At 45.2% G+C, this 26058-nt stretch overlaps 1 protein-coding gene across 3 annotated transcripts in view; it reads right to left on the bottom strand.

Moving 5' to 3' along the window:
• Positions 1 to 26058, bottom strand: part of kiaa0825 (KIAA0825 ortholog) — a 143663-nt gene that overhangs the window by 73010 nt on the left and 44595 nt on the right. For all 3 annotated transcript variants that reach the window (XM_045226771.1, XM_045226770.1, XM_045226772.1), the window contains 7 exons: positions 25705 to 25844; positions 23169 to 23357; positions 21086 to 21313; positions 20504 to 20918; positions 18063 to 18222; positions 13223 to 13381; positions 10250 to 10344 (listed from right to left, as the gene is read on the bottom strand). In XM_045226771.1, coding sequence (XP_045082706.1) covers positions 10250 to 10344; positions 13223 to 13381; positions 18063 to 18222; positions 20504 to 20918; positions 21086 to 21313; positions 23169 to 23357; positions 25705 to 25844 — 1386 coding nt within the window. The remainder of the gene's footprint in view (positions 1 to 10249; positions 10345 to 13222; positions 13382 to 18062; positions 18223 to 20503; positions 20919 to 21085; positions 21314 to 23168; positions 23358 to 25704; positions 25845 to 26058) is intronic.

Below are 26058 nucleotides of genomic sequence, written 5' to 3'. Positions count from 1 at the left end.
GAGTCTGTTTCTGACCGTTTGAGCAGACACATGCACATTTGTGGCCTGCTGGAGGTCATTTTGCAGGGCTCTGGCAGTGCTCCTCCTGCTCCTCCTTGCACAAAGGCGGAGGTAGCGGTCCTGCTGCTGGGTTGTTGCCCTCCTACGGCCTCCTCTACGTCTCCTGATGTACTGGCCTGTCTCGCATTGATGTGCCATCCTGGATGAGCTGCACTACCTGAGCCACTTGTGTGGGTTGTAGACTCCGTCTCATGCTACCACTAGAGTGAAAGCCCCGCCAGCATTCAAAAGTGACCAAAACATCAGCCAGGAAGCATAGGAACTGAGAAGTGGTCTGTGGTCACCACCTGCAAAACCAGTCCTTTATTGGGGGTGTCTTGCTAATTGCCTATAATTTCCACCTGTTGTCTATTCCATTTGCACAACAGCATGTGAAATGTATTGTCAATCAGTGTTGCTTCCTAAGTGGACAGTTTGATTTCACAGAAGTGTGATTGACTTGGAGTTACATTGTGTTGTTTAAGTGTTCCCTTTATTTTTTTGAGCAGTGTATCATTTGACCTTGTGGGGACCAACAAAATGTCCCCAATTGGTCAACATTTTCTTGGTTTACTATTCTTGTGGGGACTTTTGGTCCCCACAAGTATAGTTAAACACGTCCACACACACACACACACACACACACACACACACACACACACACACACACACACACACACACACACACACACACACACACACACACACACACACACACACACACACACACACACACACACACACACACACACACACACACACACACAGGCATATGTCCAACCAAATGGCCTGCAGTGAAAGATGAGTGGATAATTACTTTGGCTTTGCGAACTTCTCTTCCAGGGCCATGGGAAGGACATATGTAGTGACAGGCTCTCCTTCTCAACCATGGTCCAACAACCTTCACCACACACCTACCACTAAAATCCTGTGTGTGTACGCACACGCATGCATGAGTGAGTACACATAAACACACACGCACACACCTCCCAACCCCTCGTAAAAGTCTATTACAGATAAATGTCAACGAATCTCAATGATCACTCCATGTGTCTTGGCTTTGAGAAGGCCAGCTGACCATCTGCCCAGGGGCTGGGGTGGAGGTCTGCCCCCCTCATCAGGCAACCCTCTGGGGCATCAGATACACCTCCACCTCCACCTGTACTCCAACCTCCAGGACAAGATCAGATCACCACTGAGACATCAGCCTGACAGGCCTGCTTTACACTAGAGACCTCAGGAGACACTAGTGTAGCAGGCTGTGGACCACCACATCATACTGACAGTACTGATACTGATATCATACTAACAGAAGAGGGTAGGATACCATATGAATGTCTGGTCATGGAGGGCTGAAATATGAAGCAAGCGGTTTTATGTCATACACTCTTAGAACAAAAGGTGCTATCTAGAACCTAAAAGGGTTCTTCGGCTGTCCACATAGGATAACCCTTTGAAGAACCCTTTTTGGATCCAGGTAGAACCCTTTTGGGTTCCAGGTAGAATCATTTCCACAGAGGGTTCTACATGGAACCCAAAATGGTACAACCTGGAACCAAAAAGGGTTCTCCTATGGGGATAGCCTTTTTTCTAAGAGTGTATATTTGTAGAGGATCTGTCATTATTTTTACATGAAGTGTTTAGTTAGCCTAATGCAAAAGAGTCTTGATGGAGAAACAGCCAAACAGGGGCAACATGTTGAACATAGAAATGTGGCAGTTGCTTGCCGTTAAATTAGCCCTGTAATTACCTGAAAGGGGCTTAATTGTGGTGTGTTCTGCTCCTAATACCTGTAAATGCTTTAGCAGGTTTGGAAGTGTAATTTATTGGCTAAATCAAGAGGAATTATGGGGAAACAGGAGGCCTGCCAATCAGAATGGTGTTGTGTGTGTGTGTGGGGGGGGGGGAGACAGCTGGCTGGTTTGGGACTCTGTTTAGCACTACACAGTCATCTGAAACTACAACCACACGTGTCATGTGAAACTACATCCACACAGTCATCGGAAACTACAATCGCAGTCATCTGAACAGGACAACTACAACCCTGCAATAGAAAACTACAGACTGAAATTCAGCTGCAATGTTTGAGTAACATAGAACTAGTGTGAGTGAGTAAGCCTCCATCTCCATGTCCTGGTCACAGCCTATCACTAAGTCATAGATTAATGGTGACAGGCACGAATCCCTCTAATAATTATATTTTCCTGGCCACCATGCAAATGGCGGAGTGCTTGGCACTTGGCGGGCGAAGGGTGGAGGCGGTAATGAGACTTGCGCAGGGGTACGCCTCCCCAATGCAGAGCCACGGCACGCACGCCTCCCTCCCTCCACGCACGCCAGCCGCTGCTCGCCACCCGGCCTGTCATTAGATCTGTCGCATCCAGGGACCGCTTTTTTAATCAGGCACGGGTGGCTTTGTCACTCACTCTCCCGGCTGGGAGGACTTTAGAACAGATTAAGGGGATCTCAGGCGGCGTAGTGACGAGTCGAGACTGGTGTTCACCATGGCGGCATCTGATGGTAGAAGGGGCCGTGGCGAACAGCAACATGGCTCTTTTTCTCATTGTTTGATCAGAGAGGGGTTTCTCTAGCATTGCTGCTGGGGCTACCGGTGTACAGGAAATAGTTAGAGGAGCAACCAGCATATAGGCCACTGTCACCACACAGTAGCCAACATCGACTACTGCATTCTACTGCAGCGACTTCACAACACATCAGCCATTTTCATTCTCAGAACCGATTGACCCAATATAGCACATTGTTAGAAAGACAAGACTAATGTTTCAGATGGACCATACTAGGGCGTCACACTGGAGGTGAGAATGGGAAGACAAGATAGAAAGTGAAGCAGAGAATAAGGGAGAGAAAAAGGAAGAGTGAGAGAGAGACCCGGAGAGGGGAGAAGTTCGGCTCTGCCTGCCTACCTGACAGTCGACTCAGTTGGATGTGACTTTCACAGTCTGCTGGCGGTTTGTGTGGAAGCCATCACATCTGTGACTCGGCGCTTGATTAATGAGCCTCTCAGCCTGTCTGTGCCGTGTGAGGAAGGGCCACGGCCTTATCCCAGGCATCACTGATTTATTCGCCTTCGGAGCAAACCACCAGATATCACACACGCACACACAAGTGCGCGCGAGCATGCACACAGACCACCACACAGACACTCACTCACACACGCATGCATGCGTGCCCACACACACATGCACAAACACATGCACGCACACACACACTACACAACAAACCACACCAGGGGCGTAATTTATAACCGTTGCCTACATTTAACACTAAATATCTTTGTGCACCATTTTGGAAAAAAACTGCGCACGTACAAAGATATTGAGATTTATAAACTTGGCGCATACCATAAATACGCATGTTTCCTGTTATAAATCAGACCTGTCCTGAAACTGTGCATGTGTGAACGAGTATTAAAACTCAGCCTGGAAAATACCCATCATTCCAACAAGCTCGCACAGTCTGAAGTCAGAATTAGACGTTCATCCATTTTCTCAAACGTCAAATTTCGCTGGATTCGAACATGCAACCTTGGGCACCAGAGGTAGATGCTTACGCCCATCCATCATCCCTATTAATAAAACAGAAACCTACTTGAAGGTAACAGCACTCACTGTTGCCCCTAGTGGCCAGTTTCCACGTCATCTCCCAATGTCCTCAGACATGGAGGGACGTTGAATACTGACTTGTATCACGGGTGACCTGGCTGAATATGAACCCAGGAATTTATTCTGCAATGATTATGAAAATACGTATTATATACTATGTTTATAAATTAAATATTGTTTACTTGAGACATTTGAACTTTTGAATTTCAGACTTAGGCTATTATGCCAAAAAAGAAAACGGAAATGAAAAGGTGAACCGTCTGTTCTACGTTAAACTGCGCTCCGGATTGGATCGCATAGAGTAACACACTTGAAATAGGGTCTAGTTGATCTATTTACTGTAAAATGGGTCCAATTAAATGAGTAATGGTGCGTTGTAGGCTACTTCGTGAGTATGAATTTATTCTGCAATGATCATGGAAATAAAATAGGAAATACATTAGATATTTCTAACTATTTTAGAATGCAAAGATGCAACCCCCCCAAAACAATCTCACTAACGGCAAATGATTGCATCTTGTTATTATATTTACCTGTTTTTTTGTTAAGAATAAGCATGTCATCATATCCCCCATCTGCACAAAATACTAGGCTTGCAATGCAGTACTTCAACCACAAGAAACTGTGCGTACACATGGTCAAAATTCTTATGTCAAGTTCTTTAAAAAAAAATTGCAACTTTTGTGTGACAACTGGCACACATGTTTTGAGGTATATTTGGTATGCAACGATTATAAATGAGGCCACAAATTACAGCTAATAAAAACCATAATATGTCAGTGCTGTCCAAACGGAGAAGTACAAAAACAAGTGTGTAGAATCAACGATACAAAAGATGTGTTCCAGCAACAAGAGCGCTTTTCTGTCCCAACCTGTCAGTCATTCAGAGGGACACCACCACGAGGGAACAGAGGAGAAAAAAGGAGTCCTTGCTCAATGACACATCACACGCTACTGACTTTGAAAAGTGACAGTCTTTTGAATTTCCTGGCTCACAAGATGGAGGAGAGCTGACGGCTTGAGAAACTGGCTGTTTCTTCCATGCTGCAGAAACGTCACTCTCCCTAACCTTGATAGCTCTGTTCTGCCTGTGATGTCGGGGTTCGTCGAGTCCAGCGTTGAGTAGGTTACTTTTTAAATGTAATCCATTACAGTTACTAGTTACCTAACCAAAATTGCAATCGGTAACGTAATCTGATTACGTTCAGCTACTTTTGGATTACTTTACACTTAAGAGGAATTCGAAAAAGAGAAAAGGATCCATCAAATGCATTTGGTGTGTCATCATAGTGGTCTCTGATTTGTGGTCAGACTCATTCAGGTGGAACAAACAAACTTGCGCCTTTTTTCAATGCTGAATTGAATGTCATTGAGAAAACAGAAAGGTATCAATGCAACATCCTTTCTGAATTCAAAAGTAATCCAAGAAGTAATGATATAGTTTTTCAAAAGTATCTGTACTCTGATTACAATATTTTTCTGGCAACGTAACCGATTACAGTAGAAGTTTTTTTGTAATCGGATTACATGTAATCAGTTACTACCCAATCCTGGTCGAGTCACATATGTTCCCAACCTAGGGGGCGCGTCCCGCTTAGGGGGTGCCACCATTTCGTGGGGGGTGTGGGACCTTCCTTGATTTGAAGGGTAAAATCATTAGAATAATTATTTTGTGATTGTTTATACCGATCTAAAACGATGCATAAATCTGCAATGCTTTAGGGTTAGAAACAAGTGCTAAAATGCCTGAGGAAGACACAACTCCGATACACATGGGAATATATTTTCTTTGTCTTTATGACATTCAGAAGCTGAGCTACAACCTTATAAAGTCGAGGAGTCAAAAAATTTGACTTTGCTTGGGAAGTAATTTTATATAATGTGTGACTCTGTCGCTGTCAATTGATCTGTTCACTTTCTATGAAAGAGAATATGTATAATTAAATTGAGGGTTCATATAAATTATCATAATAAAACTTATTTGGTAGAGGAATAACATTTTGGGAAATCGATTATAGACTTTATTTTCCTTATCCATTAGTATCATTATATAGCATATCTAAAATAGTTATTGTTAAACTACGTAGAATTGCGGGAAATGAGCTTCAAAACAACAAAATTGTGACATTTTTCAAAGAGGGCCCTGGGGAAAAAAGGTTGGGAAACCCTGAGATTGATATAAAACCTCACAGAGACAAACTAACATCACCTTTAAGACGAATAAACTAGTCCTCCCCTCCCCCTTCCCCCCTCCATCCCCAGCAGAGACCATTAATTCAGGCATGTTGAGAACCAGAGAGCCTCTCCTCAGGTTGATCAGCAGCCGTGGAGAAAGAAGACGAACATTCTGACATATTTGTTTTTACTTTATTCCCAGGGAAAAAGCCCACCATATGGCGGTGGTTTGGAACAGATGGTATTTGCCTACTTCCTGAAAGCACTGTGTCTATCGCAGTGATTTAAAAAGCTACTCATCCGTGTGGTGGTGTGGACTGGCATTTCCCACAAAGCACTGCACTACTATTGTTCCAGAGGCAGTAGAACCAATGACAATGCAGAAGAAATTCAGAACTTTTCAGCTCATATGTACGGTATGACTTTAGACAATGTCCACTGTATAGAGTATTCTCACTGTACATTGTTTCAGTGTGCTTGAATTTTTTGAAAGTTGCTCTGAATAAGAGCGTCTGCTAAATGACGAAGATGCCAAATATAAAATGTGAGGTGACATGTAGTTCTGGGGGGTGATTTTGGGAGGCTCTGTCCTAGTTGTCAGGTAGCAGGCCTGGAGGGCTAGAGAGGATTAATCAGGCTGGTTCTGTTGAAAAGCTCAATCTGGAGATGATGGATGACATGCCGGCCATAGAGCGCCAAAGTGACAGGTGACAAAGAAGGACACCCACACCTGTATAAATCCTCTCTGCTCCTGTCGGCCTCAACGACAGTGTCAAGGTACCTGTGTGTGTGTGTGCGTGTGTGGGTGCTGTCCTGTCCGTAATTAACCCATTCCACCACTGATTTAACAAGGCTCCTGTAACAGACCGGCTTCTTAAAGTAAAGATTCACCCATTTTGAATGTTATATTGTTTTTGTGCATCTCTGAGCGCGATGTTCTATCGATTCCCTGGGTCATTTCATGTTATCATGTGTATCTGAGCTATTGCCGTTCAAGCAGGCAGAAATTCGGCCAGAATGACGAAGCATTGCGATAAAGCCACTCTCACTACACTGGAAGTTAATAGGAATATGTTTATCATACATGTCAGATTTCAATACTGGCCGATGTCATAACGTGGGAGGTTGTCTTCTCTCGAATGAGCCATGGATCATATTTTTGCGATATTCCTACCTCGAGAAATGTTTTATTTAAAAGAGGGTCTAACACATTTCTCCTTTTTGTCTGCCTCTTCAGTCCAGGGTGCATTGCATTGTGCCATTACGAACATCAGACTCCACTCAGTGAGGCACATCAATCTGCAGGTTGAACATGGTGAGATTGTAGACTCCTAAATAGAGTTGTGGGAAAAGTAGTCAATTGTCATACTTGAGTAAAAGTAAAGATATCTTAACAGAAAATGACTCAAGTAAAAGTGAAAGTTACCCAGTAAAATACTACTTGAGTAAAAGTCTAAAAGTATCTGGTTTTAAATGTACTTAAGTACAGTAGAAAAAGTACTAAATTGTCATACTTGAGTAAAAGTACAAAGTAAAAGTAAATGCTATACATCAAATTCCTTATATTAAGCAAACCAGACGGCACAATGTTCTTATTAATTTTAATCACGGACAGACAGGGGCATACTCCAACACTCAGACATCATTTACAAACACAGTATTTGTGTTTCGTGAGTCCGCCAGATCAGAGGCAGTAGGGATGACAAAGCGTTATATTGATAGGTGACATAATTCTGTCCTGCTTGAGTATTCTAAATGTAACGAGTACTTTTAGGTGTCAGGGAAAATGTATGGAGTAAAAAGTGCATTATTTTCTTTAGAAATGTAGTGGAGTAAAAGTAAAAGTTGTCAAAAATATGAATAGTAAAGTAAAGTACAAATACCACAAAAACCTACTTAAGTACTTTACACCACTGCCTAAATGGATAGTGCAGTTTGTTTAGGCGATTTTAAAGATAACTAGCTACTTCACATGCTGATATTGACGTTGCTATTATTGTGTGTAGCTACGTTTGCTAGCTAGCTACCTAGCTAACTAGCTAGCCAGCCAGCCCATAGAGAGAGCATTGCATTGTGGGGTTTGTAGTTGACTTGAGCTGCAACAATTTCCACAGCGATTTTCACATGTTGCTACCAACCTTGTTATAATGACAAAATGAAATGTTTGTTCACAAAAAATATTGTAAATTATATGAATGAGTGGTTTTGGGTGGATTTTTCTTTTAACTCCTAGCCCTTCCATTATAATATGATCTAAAGTCCAGACACTGGAACTATCATGCCACTGGCACAATACAACGGGCTGGGCTGGGCTGGGCTGTGGACACACAGACAAGGAGACTGGCTAAATCCTATCAAGTCTTCTCAATGGCAATAAGGAAGATTAATTAGTGGAGAGGACAAAGTCACAAAGTCACCGCTGAAGTAAAGTGTAACAAAAGTCACGTATGAATCAGATTATAGAACTGGTCTTATTGTTATTACTTTACACATCATCAATGTGATATACATTTGTATTATCCTCATCCTCATCATCATCATCATCATCATCATCCTCATCATTCTTACTACGAGATCATCAACTTCCTCCATCAGTTCCTCATCATCATGTTTTTCAACCAAGTCTGTCCTCCTATTCTTTGAGGGGTTCTCCATGCCCTCCCAGAGGCACCATAGAAGAAGGAGAGAGGGACCAGGGAAAAGTTTGACAGCTTAGAGCTATCCCGCAAACTTCTTCTTCTCTGAGCGTCTCAGTCAAATTCAAAGCCAGTTGGTAATCCCCTGTAAACCTGCTCCTCTCTCAACAAAGAGCAGACTAATGAGGCAAACTAGACAATCTTGGACGCTTTTACTGCAAGATTAGGATGAATTATGAATTATATAATATTCTATAATATTTACACCCTCCCTACTCTCCTTCTCTGCCATCCTCAACTGCTCTTCCTCCCTTCCTCTCTCCCTCCCTTCCTCTCTCTCTCTTTCTCCTCCTCTCTCTTTCTTTCTCCTCTCTCTCCCTCCCTTCCTCTCTCTCTTTCTCCTCCTCTCTCTTTCTTTCTCCTCTCTCTCCCTCCCTTCCTCGCTCTCTCTTTCCCCTCGTCCCTCTCTTCCATGCCAGAATTCTCTCTATACTCCCTGTCTTCCTCTCTCTCTCCCTTGCTCTATTCCTCTCCTTCTCTTACCTTCTCTCACCCTCCCTCTCTCTCCTTCTCTCTCATACAGTTCAGCCATCCCCATTCAGGGCCATTCATGAATAACCTTGCATTCATTTGGCTCAGACGAGGCCTGACAGTATCTGTTTTTTAACACGTGCAACAAAGTGGCGTTGGCAGTGCGGGGGAGTAGGGGGCTGAGCCCAGGGACACGGGCACGTTGCACTTCACCCTTACTAGATCAGTGTCCTTGGCAGAGACGCAGAGCTTGCCCTTTGTTAGAAGGTGCGTGTAACAATGAGGGTGATTTAAAATGGATTTCATGTGGCCGGTGAGACGAGGTGCACTAGCCTTATTGCAGCCTGATAGCTCTCAGGTTGACAGCTGTGAATTGAGGGCTGACTGTGGGCTGAAGTATTGCTGCCTAATATGTGTCACCTACCTGCATAAATATTTATGCCCCTGTTCGGAGCAGGGAAGAAGGGAGGAGGGGAAGGGAGAGAGGGTTGGAAAAGTTGAGCACCGCTTCAATCAGGTGACAAGAGGATCTAAATTGTCCCCCTCTCCCCAGTTGATAATAACCCCTTCAAGGCCTTGTGACGGAATACACCTTTACAGATGTAGGATCTTAATGTTTTTGTAGGGGTTGATATATTTTTTATAAGGGAAAATCAAGTATGACATTTCAAAGTGGAAATGACAAACTTCAGAAGCCTTTTTAAACCTCAAATACACTACAAGTTTTACATTTCCTGCATTGCAGGAAAGTTCTTCTACAACAGCGTAATCAGATTAAGATCTAACATCTCTATAATGGCACACTACAAGCTCATCGTATATACACACACACCTCAGTACACACACGCAGACACTAGGGTAGAGCAGAGGGCCAGGAGTTCTTCCTGGGCTTGCACCCTATCTCACACCACCACTACATTCCACTCACACTCCTCACAAAGCCTGTTACAGTAAAGTGAATACTTTCTTCTTGTTATTTTCCAAGAAATACTCTTTGTCTGTTTTCTGTCTCTCTTTTCTTCCATAAAACTCACAGGAGCCCCGGTCTTTTGAAAAAGTAAGAGTGCAAAGTCGCCATGCACAAAAAGTGTTCCTGATAATTTGGCTGTCTAGTCTGAGGTTTGGGTGAAGGGGGAGATCTGGGGAAATAAATTCATAAAACAGGAAACTCAACCGCCTATGTATTGTACATTTATGTACCGCAAAGAATCTCCTTATCAGCCCACAAGAGGGAGGAGCCATTACCTGTTGGCCAGTAGTGCTCTCAAGGTCACCTGACTCATCCCCTGGTAAGTTGGCAGCAGTGTGGCCCAGTCCCAGGCCCAGTCTCCCATGGCTGCCTGTTGATGTATGAATGTACACTATTGTTAGTTATTAATCAGAGTTAATATGATCAGTAAATTACAGCTCCAGCTGGGGTGGACTAACTAAGGAGGAGGGGGTCCCGAACGAGGACGAAGACACGCCATATCAATCATGTCCGCACAAGAAGGTTTTTCTTTCAATAAGACAGCAATTAATTTATAAATCCATTTGGGGGGATGTAGCCATCATTTATAAAAAGATAAATACATTTTGGGAGGGGAGTCGTTACTCTTCGAACTGTTTTCTCCATGGCACACCGCCCAGCCCTCTCTCTCTCTCTCTCTCTCTCTCTCTCTCTCTCTCTCTCTCTCTCTCTCTCTCTCTCTCTCTCTCTCTCTCTCTCTCTCTCTCTCTCTCTCTCTCTCTCTCTCTCTCTCTCTCTCTCTCTCTCTCTCTCTCTCTCTCTCTCTCTCTCTCTCTCTCTCCCTCTCTCCCTCTCTCCCTCTCTCTCTCTCTCTCTCTCTCTCTCTCTCTCTCTCTCTCTCTCTCTCTCTCCCTCCCTCCCTCTCTCCCTCCTCCCTCCCTCCCTCCCTCTCTCTCTCTCTCTCTCTCTCTCCTTTCCCTCTCCCTCTCCCTATCTCTCTCTCTCTCTCTCTCTCCTTTGTGAGCAGGGAAGAACAGCACTTTGTCGGAAAGGCAAATTAAATTCCGATTGCTTTGATTGCCAAAATGTCACTCTTAACTCCAGGCTGAGTTTTATTGACAAAAGGAGGGGAACGTGACTACGGCACTCTTCCCTCCCTCCTCCTCCCCCTTCTCCCTCAGACGTGATTGATGGATCTGGCTTTTTTCTCTCCTCCCTTCATTTGATTTGACAAACAACACAGGCACCTAAAGCGGAGAAGGCATTTTAATCATTCTCTTAATAGGGTGTTTCTATGCAAAGCTATGCAGCCTCCTCTGAAAACGAGAGAAACCGAAAGCCAGAGGATTATAGTGTGTCTGCTGTGAAGAACAATAGCAGAAACACAGGTCTTTTAGAAGGGATCACAACAGCATCAATGCATCCCAAAGAGGTACAGAGAGAAAAATGTATCTGGAAAATATGGTACTTTGCTGATTGTTTTGGATGATATCGCTGGTGTGTCCCATGACAGAGAAGTTATCTCACATTGAATCAAACTACCTGTAGCTCCTAAAACATCAGACTTTTTAACTTCACGTTTATACGAATCTCAGGGGAGAAAGTTTGGGGAAAAGGGGCTTCAGCTCAAAGCCTTGAAGAGCTGTACTTTAAATGTCGCTTAAAAAAAATGGTACAACTTACTCTTCTCTTTCACCTTTTAATGTTTATTTGGTCTCCTTCACATACTCAATTCTGCTCTGAGAGAGAGAGAGAGAGAGAGAGAGAGAGAGAGAGAGAGAGAGAGAGAGAGAGAGAGAGAGAGAGAGAGAGAGAGAGAGAGAGAGAGAGAGAGAGAGAGAGAGAGAGAGAGAGAGAGAGAGAGAGAGAGAGAGAGAGAGAGAGAGAGAGAGAGAGAGAGAGAGAGACCTATGGAGAATAGTGACATCTCCAAAAAGCTTCTGAGGCTGTCACTATACCCAGTACTCCTCATTCCAACACAACTTTAGTGGCCTTGACCCAAATTTAAAGACACATACAGGTAACTGCTAAAATAATGGAAACACCAGCATAAAGTGTCATAATAGGGCGCTGGGCCACCACAAGCCAGAACAGCTTTATATCACCATGGCATAGATTCTACAAGTGTCTGGGACTCTACTGGAGGGATGTGACAGCATTCTTCCTCAGAAAATTCCATCATTTGGTGTTTTGTTGATGGTGGTGGAAAATGCTGTCTCATGCACCACTCCAGAATCTACCATAAGTGTTCAATTGGGTTGAGATCTGGTGATAGACAGCCATGGCAGATGGTTTACATCGTTTTCATGCCCATCAAACCATTCAGTGACCACTCGTGCCCTGTGGATGGGGGCGTTGTCATCCTATGGGGGCATAGCCATGGTAGCCAAAATAATGGCCTGCCCAGCAATTTTATAAATGATCCTAAGCATGATGGGATGTTAATTGCTTAACAATAGAACCGCTGGGCCTCGATGGACCCCCCTTCAAGCTAATGAGCAGTCATTCTGACTTAACTCAGGAACCACATCTGTGTAGAAGCACCTGCTTTCAAAATACTTTGTATCCCTCATTGTGTTTCCATGATTTTGGCAGTTACTTGTACATGTATACACATGCACACACACTAGCACACATGCACACACACACATACATTCCGAAAAACACTATAATAGCAATTAAAAAAATACTAAATTCAAGATTTACTGAATACTTAGTCCCGTGTAGCTCAGTTGGTAGAGCATGGTGCCCTGCAACGCCAGGGTTGTGTGTTCGATTCCCACGGGGGGCCAGTTTGAAAAAATAAAAATGCACTCACTAACTGTAAGTCGCTCTGGATAAGAGCGTCTGCTAAATGACTAAAATGTAAATGTACTTTCAAGTTCTTAGATGTGACATTTGAGTTTATAAAAAATCTTGCGCTGTGTGAGAAAGACAATTATAAACTGGGTGGTTCGAGCCCTGAATGCTGATTGGCTGAAAGCCGTGGTATACCACGGCTATGATAACACATTTATTTTTGCTGCTCTAATTACGTTTGTAATCAGTTTATAACAGCAATAAGGCACCTCGGGGGATTGTGGTATATGACCAATATACCACAGCTAAGGGCTTTATCCAGGCACTCCATGTTGTTCAGTGCTTAAGAACAGCCCTTAGCCGTGGTATATTGGCCATACACCACACCCCTTCATGCCTTATTGCTTAAACATAGCTTTCAATTGAAACAATGGTATCAAAAAGATAAGAAGAATGGCCTGCGGACCCACCTGGTCAAACTTGTTGCTGCCGATGTGGTCAAACTGGTGGAGGGGGTTGAACCGGGGTGAGGGGTGACCAGGACGGTCTGTTCCCAGGTCAAAGGTCACTGTCTGAGGAGAGTAATCTGGGGGGTCACTGGACACACACAGCTTGGACCTCAACAGTGGCTGGAGAAACACACAGGACAGAAGGATGGAGGGAGGGAGAGGGAAAGAGCGTGTGAGAGAGAGAGAGAGAGAGAGAGAGAGAGAGAGAGAGAGAGAGAGAGAGAGAGAGAGAGAGAGAGAGAGAGAGAGAGAGAGAGAGAGAGAGAGAGAGAGAGAGAGAGAGAGAGAGAGAGAGAGAGAGAGAGCGAGAGAGAGGGAGAGGTCAAAGAGTTTACATTTCACACTTTTTCCTCAAGAATACAGGGACAAATACAGGAAATGAGAATGGCGCCGAAGGAGATGGCTGCCGTTTTACGGGCTCCTAACCAATTGTGCTATTGTGTGTGTTTTGTAACTTATTTTGTACATAATGTATCTACCACCGTCTCTTATGACCAAAAAGAGCTTCTGGATATCAGGACAGCAACTACTCACATCGTACTGTACGAATAATTTTTCTTTAACGATTGGGACACAAAGGATTTTCTTCAGACACGCGACAAGGCCCAAATCCCCGTCATTCGCATGAGAAAGAGACGGAGATATCGGGGACGTAGGTCGGGGTGCCTTGTAAGGATCCGACGGCGAGTGCATAATCTGCCTCTACCATCAGTCCTATTAGCTAACGTACAATCATTGGATAACAAAATAGACTAACTAGATCACGGTTATCCTACCAACGGGACATTAAAAATGGTACTATCTTACATTTCACCGAGCCATGGCTGAACGACGACATGGATAACATACAGCTGGTGGGATATACGCTACATCGGCAGGATAGAACAGCTGCCTCCGGTAAGACAAGGGGTGGCGGTCTGTGTCTATTTGTAAACAACAGCTGATGCACAAAATCTAATATTAAGGAATTCTCTAGGTTTTGCTCGCCTGAGGAAGAGTATCTAATGATAAGCTGTAGACCACACTATTTACCAATAGAGTTTTCATCTATATTTTTCGTAGCTGTCTATTTACCACCACAAACCAATGCTGGCACTAAGACCGCACTCAATGAGCTGTATAAGGACATAAGCAAACAGGAAAACGCTCATCCAGAGGCAGCGCTCCTAGTGGCCGGGGACTTTAATGCAGGGAAACTTACATCCGTTTTACCTCATTTCTACCAGCATGTTAAATGTGCAACCAGAGGAAAAAGACCACCTTTACTCCACACACAGAGACGCGTACAAAGGTCTCCCTCACTCTCCATTTGGCAAATCTGACCATAACTCTATCCCCCTGATTCCTGCTTAAAAGCAGGAAGCACCAGTGACTCTGTCCATAAAGAAGTGGTCAGATGATGCAGATGCTAAGCTACAGGACTGTTTTGCTAGCACAGACTGGAATATGTTCCGAGATTCTTCCGATGGCATTTAGGAGTACACCACATCAGTCACTGGCTTCATCAATAAGTGCATCGATGACGTCGTCCCCACAGTGACTATACGTAGATACCCCAACCAGAAGCCATTGATTACAGGCAACATCCACACTGAGCTAATGGGTAGAGCTATCACTTTCAAGGAGCGGGACTCTAACCAGGAAATGTATAAGAAATCCCGCTATGCCCTCCGACGAACCATCAAACAGGCAAAGCGTCAATACAGGACTAAGATTGAATCGTACTACACCGGCTCCGACGCTCCTTGGATGTGGCAGGGCTTGCAAATTACAGACTACAAAGGGAAGCACAGCCGCAAGCTTCTCAGTGATACGAGCCTACCAGACGAGCTAAATTACTTCTATGCTCGCATCGAGGCAAGCAACATAGTCCCTGTGCCCAAGAACACTAAGGTAACCTGCCTAAATGACTACCGACCCGTAGCACTCACGTCTGTAGCCATGAAGTGCTTTGAAAGGCTGGTCATGGCTCACATCAACACCATTACCCCAGAAACCCTAGACCCACTCCAAGTTGCATACTGCCCCAACAGATCTACAGATGATGCAATCTCTATTGCACTCCCACTGCCCTTTCCCTCCCGGACAAAAGGAACACCTACGTGAGAATGCTATTCATTGACTACAGCTCAGCGTTCAACACCATAGTGCCCTCAAAGCTCATCACTAAGATAAGGACCCTAGGACTAAACACCTCCTTCTGCAACTGGATCCTGGACTTCCTGATGGACCGCCCCCAGGTGGTAAGGGTAGGTAACAACACATCTGCCTCGCTGATCCTCAACACGGGGGCTTCTCAGGGGTGCGTGCTCAGTCCCCTCCTGTATTCCGTGTTCACCCATGACTGCATGGCCAGGCACGACTCCAACACCATAATTAAGTTTGACGACGACACAACAGTGGTACGCCTGATCATCAACAACGATGAGACAACCTATAGGGAGGAGGTCAGAGACCTGGCTGTGTGGTGCCAGGATAGCAACCTCTCCCTCAACGTGATCAAGACAAAGGAGATGATTGTGGACTACAGGAAAAAGAAGAGGACAGAGCACGCCCCCCATTCTCATCGACGGGCTGTAGTGGAGCAGGTTGAGAGCTTCAAGTTCCTTGGTGTCCACATCACCAACAAACTATCATGGTCCATACACACCAAGACAGTTATGAAGAGGGCACGACAAAGCCTATTCCTCCTCAGGAGACTGAAAAGGTTTGGCATGGGTCCTCAGATCCTCAAAAAGTTATACAGCTGCACCATCGAGAGCATCATGACTGGTTGCATCAATGCCTGGTATGGCAACTGCTCAGCCTCCGACCGCAAGGCACTACAGAGGGTAGTGCGTACAGCCCAGTACATCACTGGGGCCAAGCTTCCTGCCATCCAGAACCTCGATACCAGGCGGTGTCAGAGGAAGGCCCTAAAAATTGTCAAAGACTCCAGCTAACCTAGACATAGACTGTTCTCTCCGCTACCACATGGCAAGCAGTACCAGAGCGCCAAGTCTAGGTCCAAAAGGCTTCTTAACAGTTTCTACCCCCAAGCCATAAGACTCCTGAACAACTAATCAAATGGCTACCCAGACTATTTGTATTGTTCCCCCCCACCCCCTTTTACGCTGCTGCTACTCTCTGTTTATTATCTATGCATAGTCACTTTAACTCTACTGACATGTACATATTACCTCAATTACCTCGACTAACCTGTGCCCCTGCTCATTGACTCTGTACCGGTACCCCCTGTATATAGCCTCACTACTGTTATTTTACTGCTGCTCTTAATTTATTTTTTACTTATCTATTTTTTACTTAACACTTATTTTTCTTAAAACATTAACATTTACATTACATTTTTGTCATTTAGCAGACGCTCTTATCCAGAGCGACTTACAAGTAAGCATTTCACTATAAGGTCTACACCTGTTGTATTCGGCGCATGTGACAAATACAATTTGATTTGATACAGCTGTCTTCAAATAGATAATTGTATCTGGAAGGACATTTAGTAGTATATCTTTGCCATTTTAATTAGTACATCTCTGATTTAAAAAAGTACAGTCCCAGACATAATGGACACTAGGATGCTCTCCTTCCACCTATTCCCTGTTTGATTGGTCCAACAGAAGTAGAAAGTAATCAGTTTCAGATATAGTTCCAGACATCCATTAATGGACATTGGAATGGTCTCTCTCTCTCTCTCTCTCTCTCTCTCTCTCTCTCTCTCTCTCTCTCTCTCTCTCTCTCTCTCTCTCTCTCTCTCTCTCTCTCTCTCTCTCTCTCTCTCTCTCTCTCTCTCTCTCTCTCTCTCTCTCTCTCTCTCTCTCTCTCTCTCTCTCTCTCTCTCTCTCTCTCTCTCTCTCTCTCTCTCTCTCTCTCTCTCTCTCTCTCTCTCTCTCTCTCTCTCTCTCTCTCTCTCTCTCTCTCTCTCTCTCTCTCTCTCTCTCTCTCTCTCTCTCTCTCTCTCTCTCTCTCTCTCTCTCTCTCTCTCTCTCTCTCTCTCTCTCTCTATTCCCTGATCGATTGGCCCAACAAAAGTAGAAATTAATCAGACCTCATCAAAAATAGAAACAGAGATACAGGACAATGGCAGAGGACGAGGATATGTATAGATATCCAGACACAGAGATAACTATTTCATGGTAGGAGCTAACTTTCTACCCTCATTTCTACAGTGTAACCTTTGGTATGGTTTTGCAGAAGTGCAAGAGGAGGAAGAGGCTTGGTGGTGTGGGAGTGGGGTATGAACAGAGGCACCCCAGTGTGGATACCACTGCACACACATCAGTCAGCCTGTCAACCCCCCCAACCCAGGCCAGCACACTCCAGCCCAGCCGTCCAGCCTGACCTGGCCGTCCTTGCCTTGACCTTGTCTGGGTAGAAGAGGCTGCTAGTAGGGGGTACTTTGGAGCATGTTTGGGCCTCACCATCTCCTGGCTACAAACAACATCCCTCTACCACTCACTGAGGCTGACAGTAGTGGAAGAAGGACGAGTTGGAGAGATTTGTTACAGTATTGACAAATGACATTATATTTGCATGCAGCCTCCTCCCACCCCCTCTCTCCTTTCCTTCCTCCCTCTCTCCCTCTCTCCAGCCCCATTGCTCACAGTTCCCGGGGAGGTCAGTGGATGCTACAGTGTCATGTTCTCAGGTCTTCCTTGTCTCAGCCAGGCTGCCAGGCAGCAGCCGGCTCCAGCGGTAACCCCCCACACTTCCACCCTCTTTCCCATACCCCTTCCCCCCAGAGCAGACGCCGGCCCCAGGCCAGCGGCCACCTAATTGCAGGGGAGAGGGAGTCCTTCCCTACCTCATTGACTTGGATGATATGATAGATTTGCCTCAGGTACTCGGCACCACCTGGTTTGTGGCAAATCTCCAGGAGTATCAGCCCTATTTTCTGCTCAGTTGCCTCAGCCACACCGCCGCCCCTCTCCTGTGGAACACCACTCTCGCCCCACTCAAACGCACTGAGAGAGGGAGAGAGAGAGAGAGATAAAGAGAGAGAGAGGGGGGGGGGGTGAAAGAGTGAGAGGTGAGATAGAAAGAGAGAAAGAAGGCGGCAGGGGAAACAAAAAGCCACAGTTACCATGAGCATCTGCTACCTGAACATTCCATTTCCTCGAGGGATTTAGCCAAAGAGCTACAAATCCATAGCCACACTTTATTCTGTTGTGACTGCCCTTTAATGTATCAAGTTATAGGCCTATTATATAAATGCTTTACGCTTTAAAAACTTGTAGGAGGGTTCAAGGTTTGGGCTTTTATTTTCTACTGGATTGAAAATTACAGCACTATTGTTCCCACTTTCATTGAATGTTTCAATTGCAGGCCTTTTCAAAACCATTTGTGTGGATCTCTTTCTGCAGCATTGAGGTGTATATTGAAAGTGAACGTAAACCACAGATACAGTGTGTTCTATTCTATCACATTCTTCATACGGAGGTGTTTCGAAACAAAGCCCTGCATTGATAAAGCAGTGATACAGTATCAATGATTTCACCGTGCGTGTGAGTGCGTGTGTTTGCGTGCATAATATCTACACACACACACAAGCGCCTTACCCTAGCAGCGGCCCGAGTCACTTCCCTGCCCTTCCTATATTCCTCGCCATTTCCACAATGCTCGCCGTCCGTCAAACGCTCTCCTCCGTCCGGATGGACTTCCTGTCATTGTTTTTTCCTTCTCTTTCACATTCTCTCCCTCTCTTCTTTTTGTAATTATAAGGTGGCAGAAACAGTGTCGCCTGTCAGGCAGCTTTTGGCGGATGTGACATTGAGAGAGGTGGGCGAGGCCCTTCCTTCTCCCGGTAGCGGGGCCGTGCATCCGTGTCAGCACCTGCGCTGTATCCTTTCCTGTCCATCACTGTGCAGGTGAAGCAGATGATTGGATTCAGTCAGCGGGGTGATTAATGAGGGCCTCTCTGGATTTAGGACAGCCTATCAATCATGTCATTAGGGCCAATGTGCCCTGAAAGAGGCAGACCTCCGCCAAGCAATAACTGCATTCATCTTCATCTGTGTATTCATCCCGTCAGTCCAGTCAGGGTCACCATGATGGAGAACAATAATCTTCTCCTCTACAAATTACTTTACAAAGACAAGGTGGGGGGCGGTGGTAGTGTGTGTGTGTGTGTGTGAGGATAGGGTGGGGCGGTTGTTTTTGGACTGGCGAGCCCCCCTTCCCTCCCGCTGATGCCACTGTACACTGATTGTTTACAACCCAGGCTTCACTTCCCAGTGAAGGTTATTTTAATGAATAGTAATGATCTCAGAGAATGCCTCTGACAGGTGATACATAATCACTCTTTCGCTTTTTCCCCTCCCATTTTCCCCCTCTTCTCCGTTTTTTCCGACTTCCACCACCCCTTGTTCCTGTCACTAGGAGCAGGCCGTTTCCTGGAACACTTGAGGTAATCTGTTCTCCGTCTTTCTCTCTCTTATTTCTTTCTGCAAGCTGCTGTGTTTGTGTGGTTTCGTTACCCGGCCGGCTAAATAATTTTTAACGAGGATGAATGTGTCCAGACTTTTCTGCTCGTTGGTCTTGAGCGGTCAGAGGCGCAGGTTCCGGGAATAAGTCACCAAGCTCGGGGTCAAAGTATGAGCCAAATTCAAACCCAATTTCCCATTGCCTTATTTTGTTTTCCATTCAGACCGTAGGATGTCCATCATTTAAGATAAATATCATGTCTCAGAATACATTGATCTTGTTCATACAGGTTCCCATGAAAAATGGCTGCAACTGATGATGCAATCCATCAGGGTGGCACACACACTGAATTAAAGAACATATCTGAATAGCATACTACTCATTAAATTGTTCTATCACAAATACATGAATGCCATTTGGCTGAATATACCATGCATCATACTGAAACACTTACTTTGCTTTTATATAATCAGCCTCAACCAATCTCTTCCCAAAAATGGTAGACTGATCATTCAACAGAATGATGTATTGGAAGATATATCGCAGTTTCAATATAAAAGCTAACTTGACTAATGATCATCTCTTCTGTTTTAATATCTCTAAGTCCTGAATGGATATTGTTATATTCGACAAATCCTAAAGACTATTTAGATGTCGTAAAGAGAGAAATTGAAGCGACAGCAGCTCAGTGTTTGTCCATACAGTAGGTGTCCAGAGTTGACATCTCACCTCTTGGAGCAGACCTTGCTGACCTTCTGCAGGATAGGTTAGGTTTGGTTAGGATTACAGTTAGGTTAGGGTTAAGTTAGGTTGACCTCTCACCTCTCGGAGCAGAGCTTGCGGGCCTTCTGCAGCTGCATGGAGCACCACTTGGGCCTCCTCTCCTCCAGAGCCTGCAGTACCTTGTGCACAGTGGGCTTGGGCACTCCCTTCTGCTGGCCTTGGCCCATGGTACCCTGGAGGCACTCTGACAGCAGGGCCAGTCTCTCCTTGGCCCCCCGGTCTAGAGGCAGGCCACACAGCAGCTCCAGTGAGTTGGGGTCCTCCAGGCACTGGCAGAGACAGCTAAGGAGGGTCCAGAGGAGCAGGCCTGTGGAGCGCAGCTGCCGAGCATGCTGGGAAAGGTGTTTCTCTGCGGTGTGGAAGAGGAAGCGTACTGGCAGGGGGAGCGAAGCCACGGCCGAAGGCAGGTTGGTGTAGATGAAAGAGAGGGCCTGGAGGGCCAGATTCACCACACCTGAACAGACAGGAGAGAAAGACCAGGGCTCAGGGATCAAAGTGTTTCAGACAATACTGAGCATGAAATAACTATGTTGATTTAGCTAATGGATAATCAATCGGGTTGTATTACAAGAAGAGATGCAATCCACATATTTATTTCTTCTCATCTCTGACAGTACGTACTCTTAGCTGACTCCCTCCCCTTGGGTGTCTGAGGGGTGTAGCTCCACTCCTTGGGGACTTTAGTGAGGACGCTGTCTGGGACGTCCCGTCTGAGCAGGGGGGCACAGGGCTCCTCAGAGGCCTGCCAGTCCAGCACCATGGTGACCAGGTGGCCCAGAAGGCAGTGGACAGTTTGGTTGATCACTGCCCGGATAAAGCTGACCACAACGGGGACAGGCCGCACTGAATCTAAGACAGACCAGGACAGTGGCAGCAATCACTTTCATGACAGAGGAAGAGTAGGTACTCTAAGTGTTACATAATGCTCTTCTTCTAAATTGGCTAATGCTTATCAATTGTTGCATTTAAATCAGCAACTTATCGAAACCTGGGAAACCAGGTGAGAAAACTCTGTCAATCACCAATCCTAAATTACAATTTCAGTGCCAAGGAGAGAAAGATTATTTAAGGGTGAAAAACTGAAAACAGATTTAAAAAGCTGAGGGTTGTAAACTTTAATCTTTTGGTGCTGAGAAGTGTTTGAAACCACTACCAGGAGAAGAGAGGTATTCTGTATCAACACCAGGTGGGCATTAGGTGGATACCAGCTTTGCCCAAGTCAGGTATTTCAACGTTTTGACCTTCAATATCCTGTACATATCAGCACCAGAGCAGCAACAGTGTGCAGCTGTATGGCATTCATAACATTTCTACAGCGTTAGCAGAAAAAACAAAGAGCTACATCAGAGAGATTTAGTAGAGTGGCAGGACTGGAAGTGCATTGAAGTCCCAGGGGACACCTACCATCTATAACTCTCCATCCCTTCTAAACAGAAAGTAGAAAATAAAAATGTGATATGGGTTTCCTACATGGTAAATCAAAACCTCTGTCTCCAAAACCTCAACCCATTTGTCAAAAGTAACCCCATATTCAAACACAGTTCACACTTCTATACTCACTGACTACTTCAACATATAAGACTTCAAACCAACTCTAGCTGATTGTTACGTCATTAGACATTACAAACTTTAAACAATACACAGAACAGTAGAGAAGTTCCCAGAGAGATCAATAGTTTGGTTCGGGGAACTCCTGTGCCCCAAAATTCAATTACACCCCATCTCAGTTGGGAGGTGCATCCCAGAGCAGCAATTAAGCCAACGATAGCAGGAGACACACAGAAAGAGAGCGCGAGAGCACTGGGTGACATTGAGACTACAGGAGTGAATCCACCACTGTCTTCTCTCCTTCTCCCCTTCCAAATTCCTATCCAATCACCCTAATTTATGCAACAATAATTACCTCTCGCATGTGATGGAGAAAAAACTACACCAAAATGAGCTGGGACTCACAAAAGCCCTGATTAAGCCCACAATCAAAGCTTTCGCCTGAGAAAAGGAAGTGTCAGGGAATAATTGCAGTCTGTGCTATTGAGCACTGAACCAATGTAGTACGATTAGCTCGACAGAATGAGTTGATGTTGGAGCGGGACTTTTGATATGTTTTGTAATGGAAATGACAACACGTAAACAGTCACCAGAGATTTAAGGGAGGGTTTGCGTTATAGTTTTGGATTACTTGTAATGAGCCTCGAATTCATTCCGATAAAAGCCCACTTCTGACATGTTGTATTCGTTAGAATAGTGATGGCAGTGTTTACCAACGGGCATGCACACACACTAGGATGCACACATGCACACACACACACACACACAACTACTACTACTTAGCATTAACCTATACGTTGATTTCAACCTGACGTGGATCAAATACACATGTAAAATTGTTTCATATACTGTATTTTAGGTGTGTTTTATTTAGCTTGGAGTTTGCACATTTGGGACTATTCCATTGGTTCTATTTTACCAGTCAAACTAAATCAAGTACAGCTCAAGTTGGCTATTTCCCAAAACATGTGTTGCATTTGGATCCAAGTCTGATCTGAACATTAGTGACCATAACAAAGTTAGGACATAGTATTCTTCAGTGTTTTTCTTTGGAAACTCAGTCTGTATCCTGCATTGTGTGCTCTCGAGTGCCTACAGTACAGTGCACTCCAGTGTAAAATACAGTTTATGTATAGCAACAATTAGGTTTGAATACCTGCCAGGCTGTATAGATAGTCCCATAAGTGTCCTCTGTCAAAGTATGTCTCCAGGGCCAGAGTCAAGGCTTTGGGGACATTGTTCAGGGAGCTGAGCACGTTGTACACTGCCTCCATAAACTCATCTCCAGCATCGCTCTTCACAGGAGACACAGCATCAGCATCTGCCTCCTCCTCCATGCAGAAATCTGAAAAGATAGTCCTCTTTTAGGAAAAGTTTAAGTGACAGAAACACATAAAATGCCAAGGACTATAGTGAAACCCAAGCATTCAAACACGTTTGGGAGTGTGAGTCAGTTTTGAATGGAGTCTCTTCAGCTGCAGTAGATGGCCGTGCACTGCTAACCTTCCATTGCAACCTTAGCCATGATACAGAACATTCCCCAGCTGCACCTTCGGGGTGGGGGCTGAGGGGAGGTGGAAAGAAAGCTATATCAAATGCGTCAAGTGAGAAAATATCTCAAGGCTGTCAAGGCTGTCCAAACTGAGACACGGCAACAAAAGGTAACACAATAACTATTGGCATAGAAAATACACAGCCACACATCTTTGGTGAAATTATACAAAAACAACTGAATCCCAAAGCCTCTTGTGGATGAATATCTTAGTAGATGGGAGGCAGGAAATAAGTAGGAACATGTTCTGACAGGATGTCCTTGTTGGGGTCGCTGCAGGCATGGGGTGGTGGGGGTTGGGGGTGGGAGGTGGGGGTAGGGGCTGAGGGGGAGGGGGATCATCTGTGTTCCTCCGGTGGCACAGGTCTAGAGAACGTCCGTCAGTCTGTTTTTGTGGGAGATGACAGGTATTTGAATAGGAGGCCGAATGCAACGCAGCACTCGATGAGCAGGTCTTTTGATGGAAGGCAGGGAGCTGTTTGCGCTCCCCCTTGACAAATGTTGGACTGTTTTAAAATGACAGGCCTAAATTACCTGCCGCATTAAGGGACGCAGGGGCCCTAATATCACCCGGCTTAATAAGAAGCCAGGAAGCCCATCGCCGCTCAACCACTGATGGGAATTGATTTCCTTTCTGTGTTTTTTCTCCCGACGCGGCACAAAAAAAGTGGTCAAACATCCTTTGACCTACAATCACTCTATTACACTGCATTATGTGGATTATGCTGCCGCCTTGTAGTCTGTCGGTCTGGTAATTGGTCCTTAAGGAGAGGGCGCGTGGTGATAGCGCCATGCCCACTGTCGAGGGGAAAGGGGGACTTATATCAATTTCCACTTGGGGTACTGAAGAACATGGCAGGTTAACTAGACACCTTTTAATAATTATCCCATTATGGAACCTGAGATGAGTTATGATAGATAGACTACTGCTCCATCTCTGAAGAGTCTCTCTCTCTCTCCCTCCCTAAGCCTCTGCAACCTTGATGCATACCTGTTTATTATTTCTCTCTCTCTCTCTCTCTCTCTCTCTCTCTCTCTCTCTCTCTCTCTCTCTCTCTCTCTCTCTCTCTCTCTCTCTCTCTCTCTCTCTCTCTCTCTCTCTCTCTCTCTCTCTCTCTCTCTCTCTCTCTCTCTCTCTCTCTCTCTCTCTCTCTCTCTCTCTCTCTCTCTCTCTCTCTCTCTCTCTCTCTCTCTCTCTCTCTCTCTCTCTCACTCTGTAATTAGAAGCAAACACAATGTGTGATGACAATAAAACAGTCCTGTGTATAAGGCTGCTCATTTACAGAGAGGACCTAGTGTAGCAGAAACCCCTGCCTGGCCTGCTGGCGCAGCTGCATGAGAGGACAGACCCACCTATCAGAGAGCAGTTAAGACAGCATTGGCTACTGAGAGTTGGGACGAGAAGGATGGTTTGTCTGGTTCCTCTTAATTAGCTCTGAGGTAGAGTTCGGCGTTGTGGTGATGTTGATTTACGACGGTGCAGTGCAGGTCCGGGCGACGGTTGGGGAGGGGAGAAACGCTAGCTAGCTGCCGTCGTCTTAGAAGGCCGGCGTTGTTATTAATGAGGTCACTTTAATGTGAATTAATGTGCAAGTGCACAACAGTCTTTAAAGGTTACACTTTCCCAATGTGGAGAGAGGGGAAGGAGATGTTTAAAGGTCAGTGTGTGAGCTCAGGTTAGCCCTGTTGGGTGTTTATTACGGCGCTCTATTGATTTAGTCATGATGATGACGGCCCTGATGATGATGAGGATGATGAGAACTCCATAAAACAAATGGGCTCCATCCAAAGATGTTCAGGCACTGCACAGCCTGTCCAGAGATGTGATTAGTTCCATTGGGGCCCTGGGCCCTGAGAACATTTTAAAGGTAACATAACCAAAGTGGACCCTATCCTACCCATGGGCCTCTGGGAAGGGAGGTCTTTGGTTTCACTTTGGCTAATAAAGAGGATCTTACACATGAATAAAACATTTAAAAAGATTTGGGAGAATGAAGAACAACCAACAAAACAACAACATAACATCTCGTAAAAATCAGTTGGATATCGGACTCATTTTTCATTTACGGACCTTTCCCAGGTGTGTGTGGTGCAATGAGCAGGTAGTTAAGAGTATTTCCATCAGAATGTGTTGTCTTACGGGAGTGCTCCAGGAGGACTCGGAGCAGGTGACAGTCTCTGTGCAGGATGGCGGTCAGCAGCAACCTGGGACTGCATTCTGGGTCAGATGTCAGCAGCCTCAGCTGGCACTCGGAGGCCGCTTCGCCCGTCAGGCCCTCCCTTCAACCGAGACAGTCACAGGACAGATGGACAGACGGACAGACGGGAAGAGAGAGCAGCGGGAGAAACGACACACAACAACAGTGACAGATCTGCAGAGTCGGATAACTAGACTGATAGAAAGCAGTCCATTCAGCAAGGGAGGACACACATCTGTGAACCCGCAAATATACTGTTATGAAATAGCAACTTCCTTGAATGTCAGTTCCTCCCC

Source organism: Coregonus clupeaformis, chromosome 18 (genome assembly GCF_020615455.1).
Source record: "Coregonus clupeaformis isolate EN_2021a chromosome 18, ASM2061545v1, whole genome shotgun sequence".
Taxonomy (NCBI): Eukaryota; Metazoa; Chordata; class Actinopteri; order Salmoniformes; family Salmonidae; genus Coregonus; species Coregonus clupeaformis.
The sequence above is the reverse complement of the archived record's forward strand: the minus strand, read 5'-3'. Positions and strand labels throughout refer to the sequence as shown.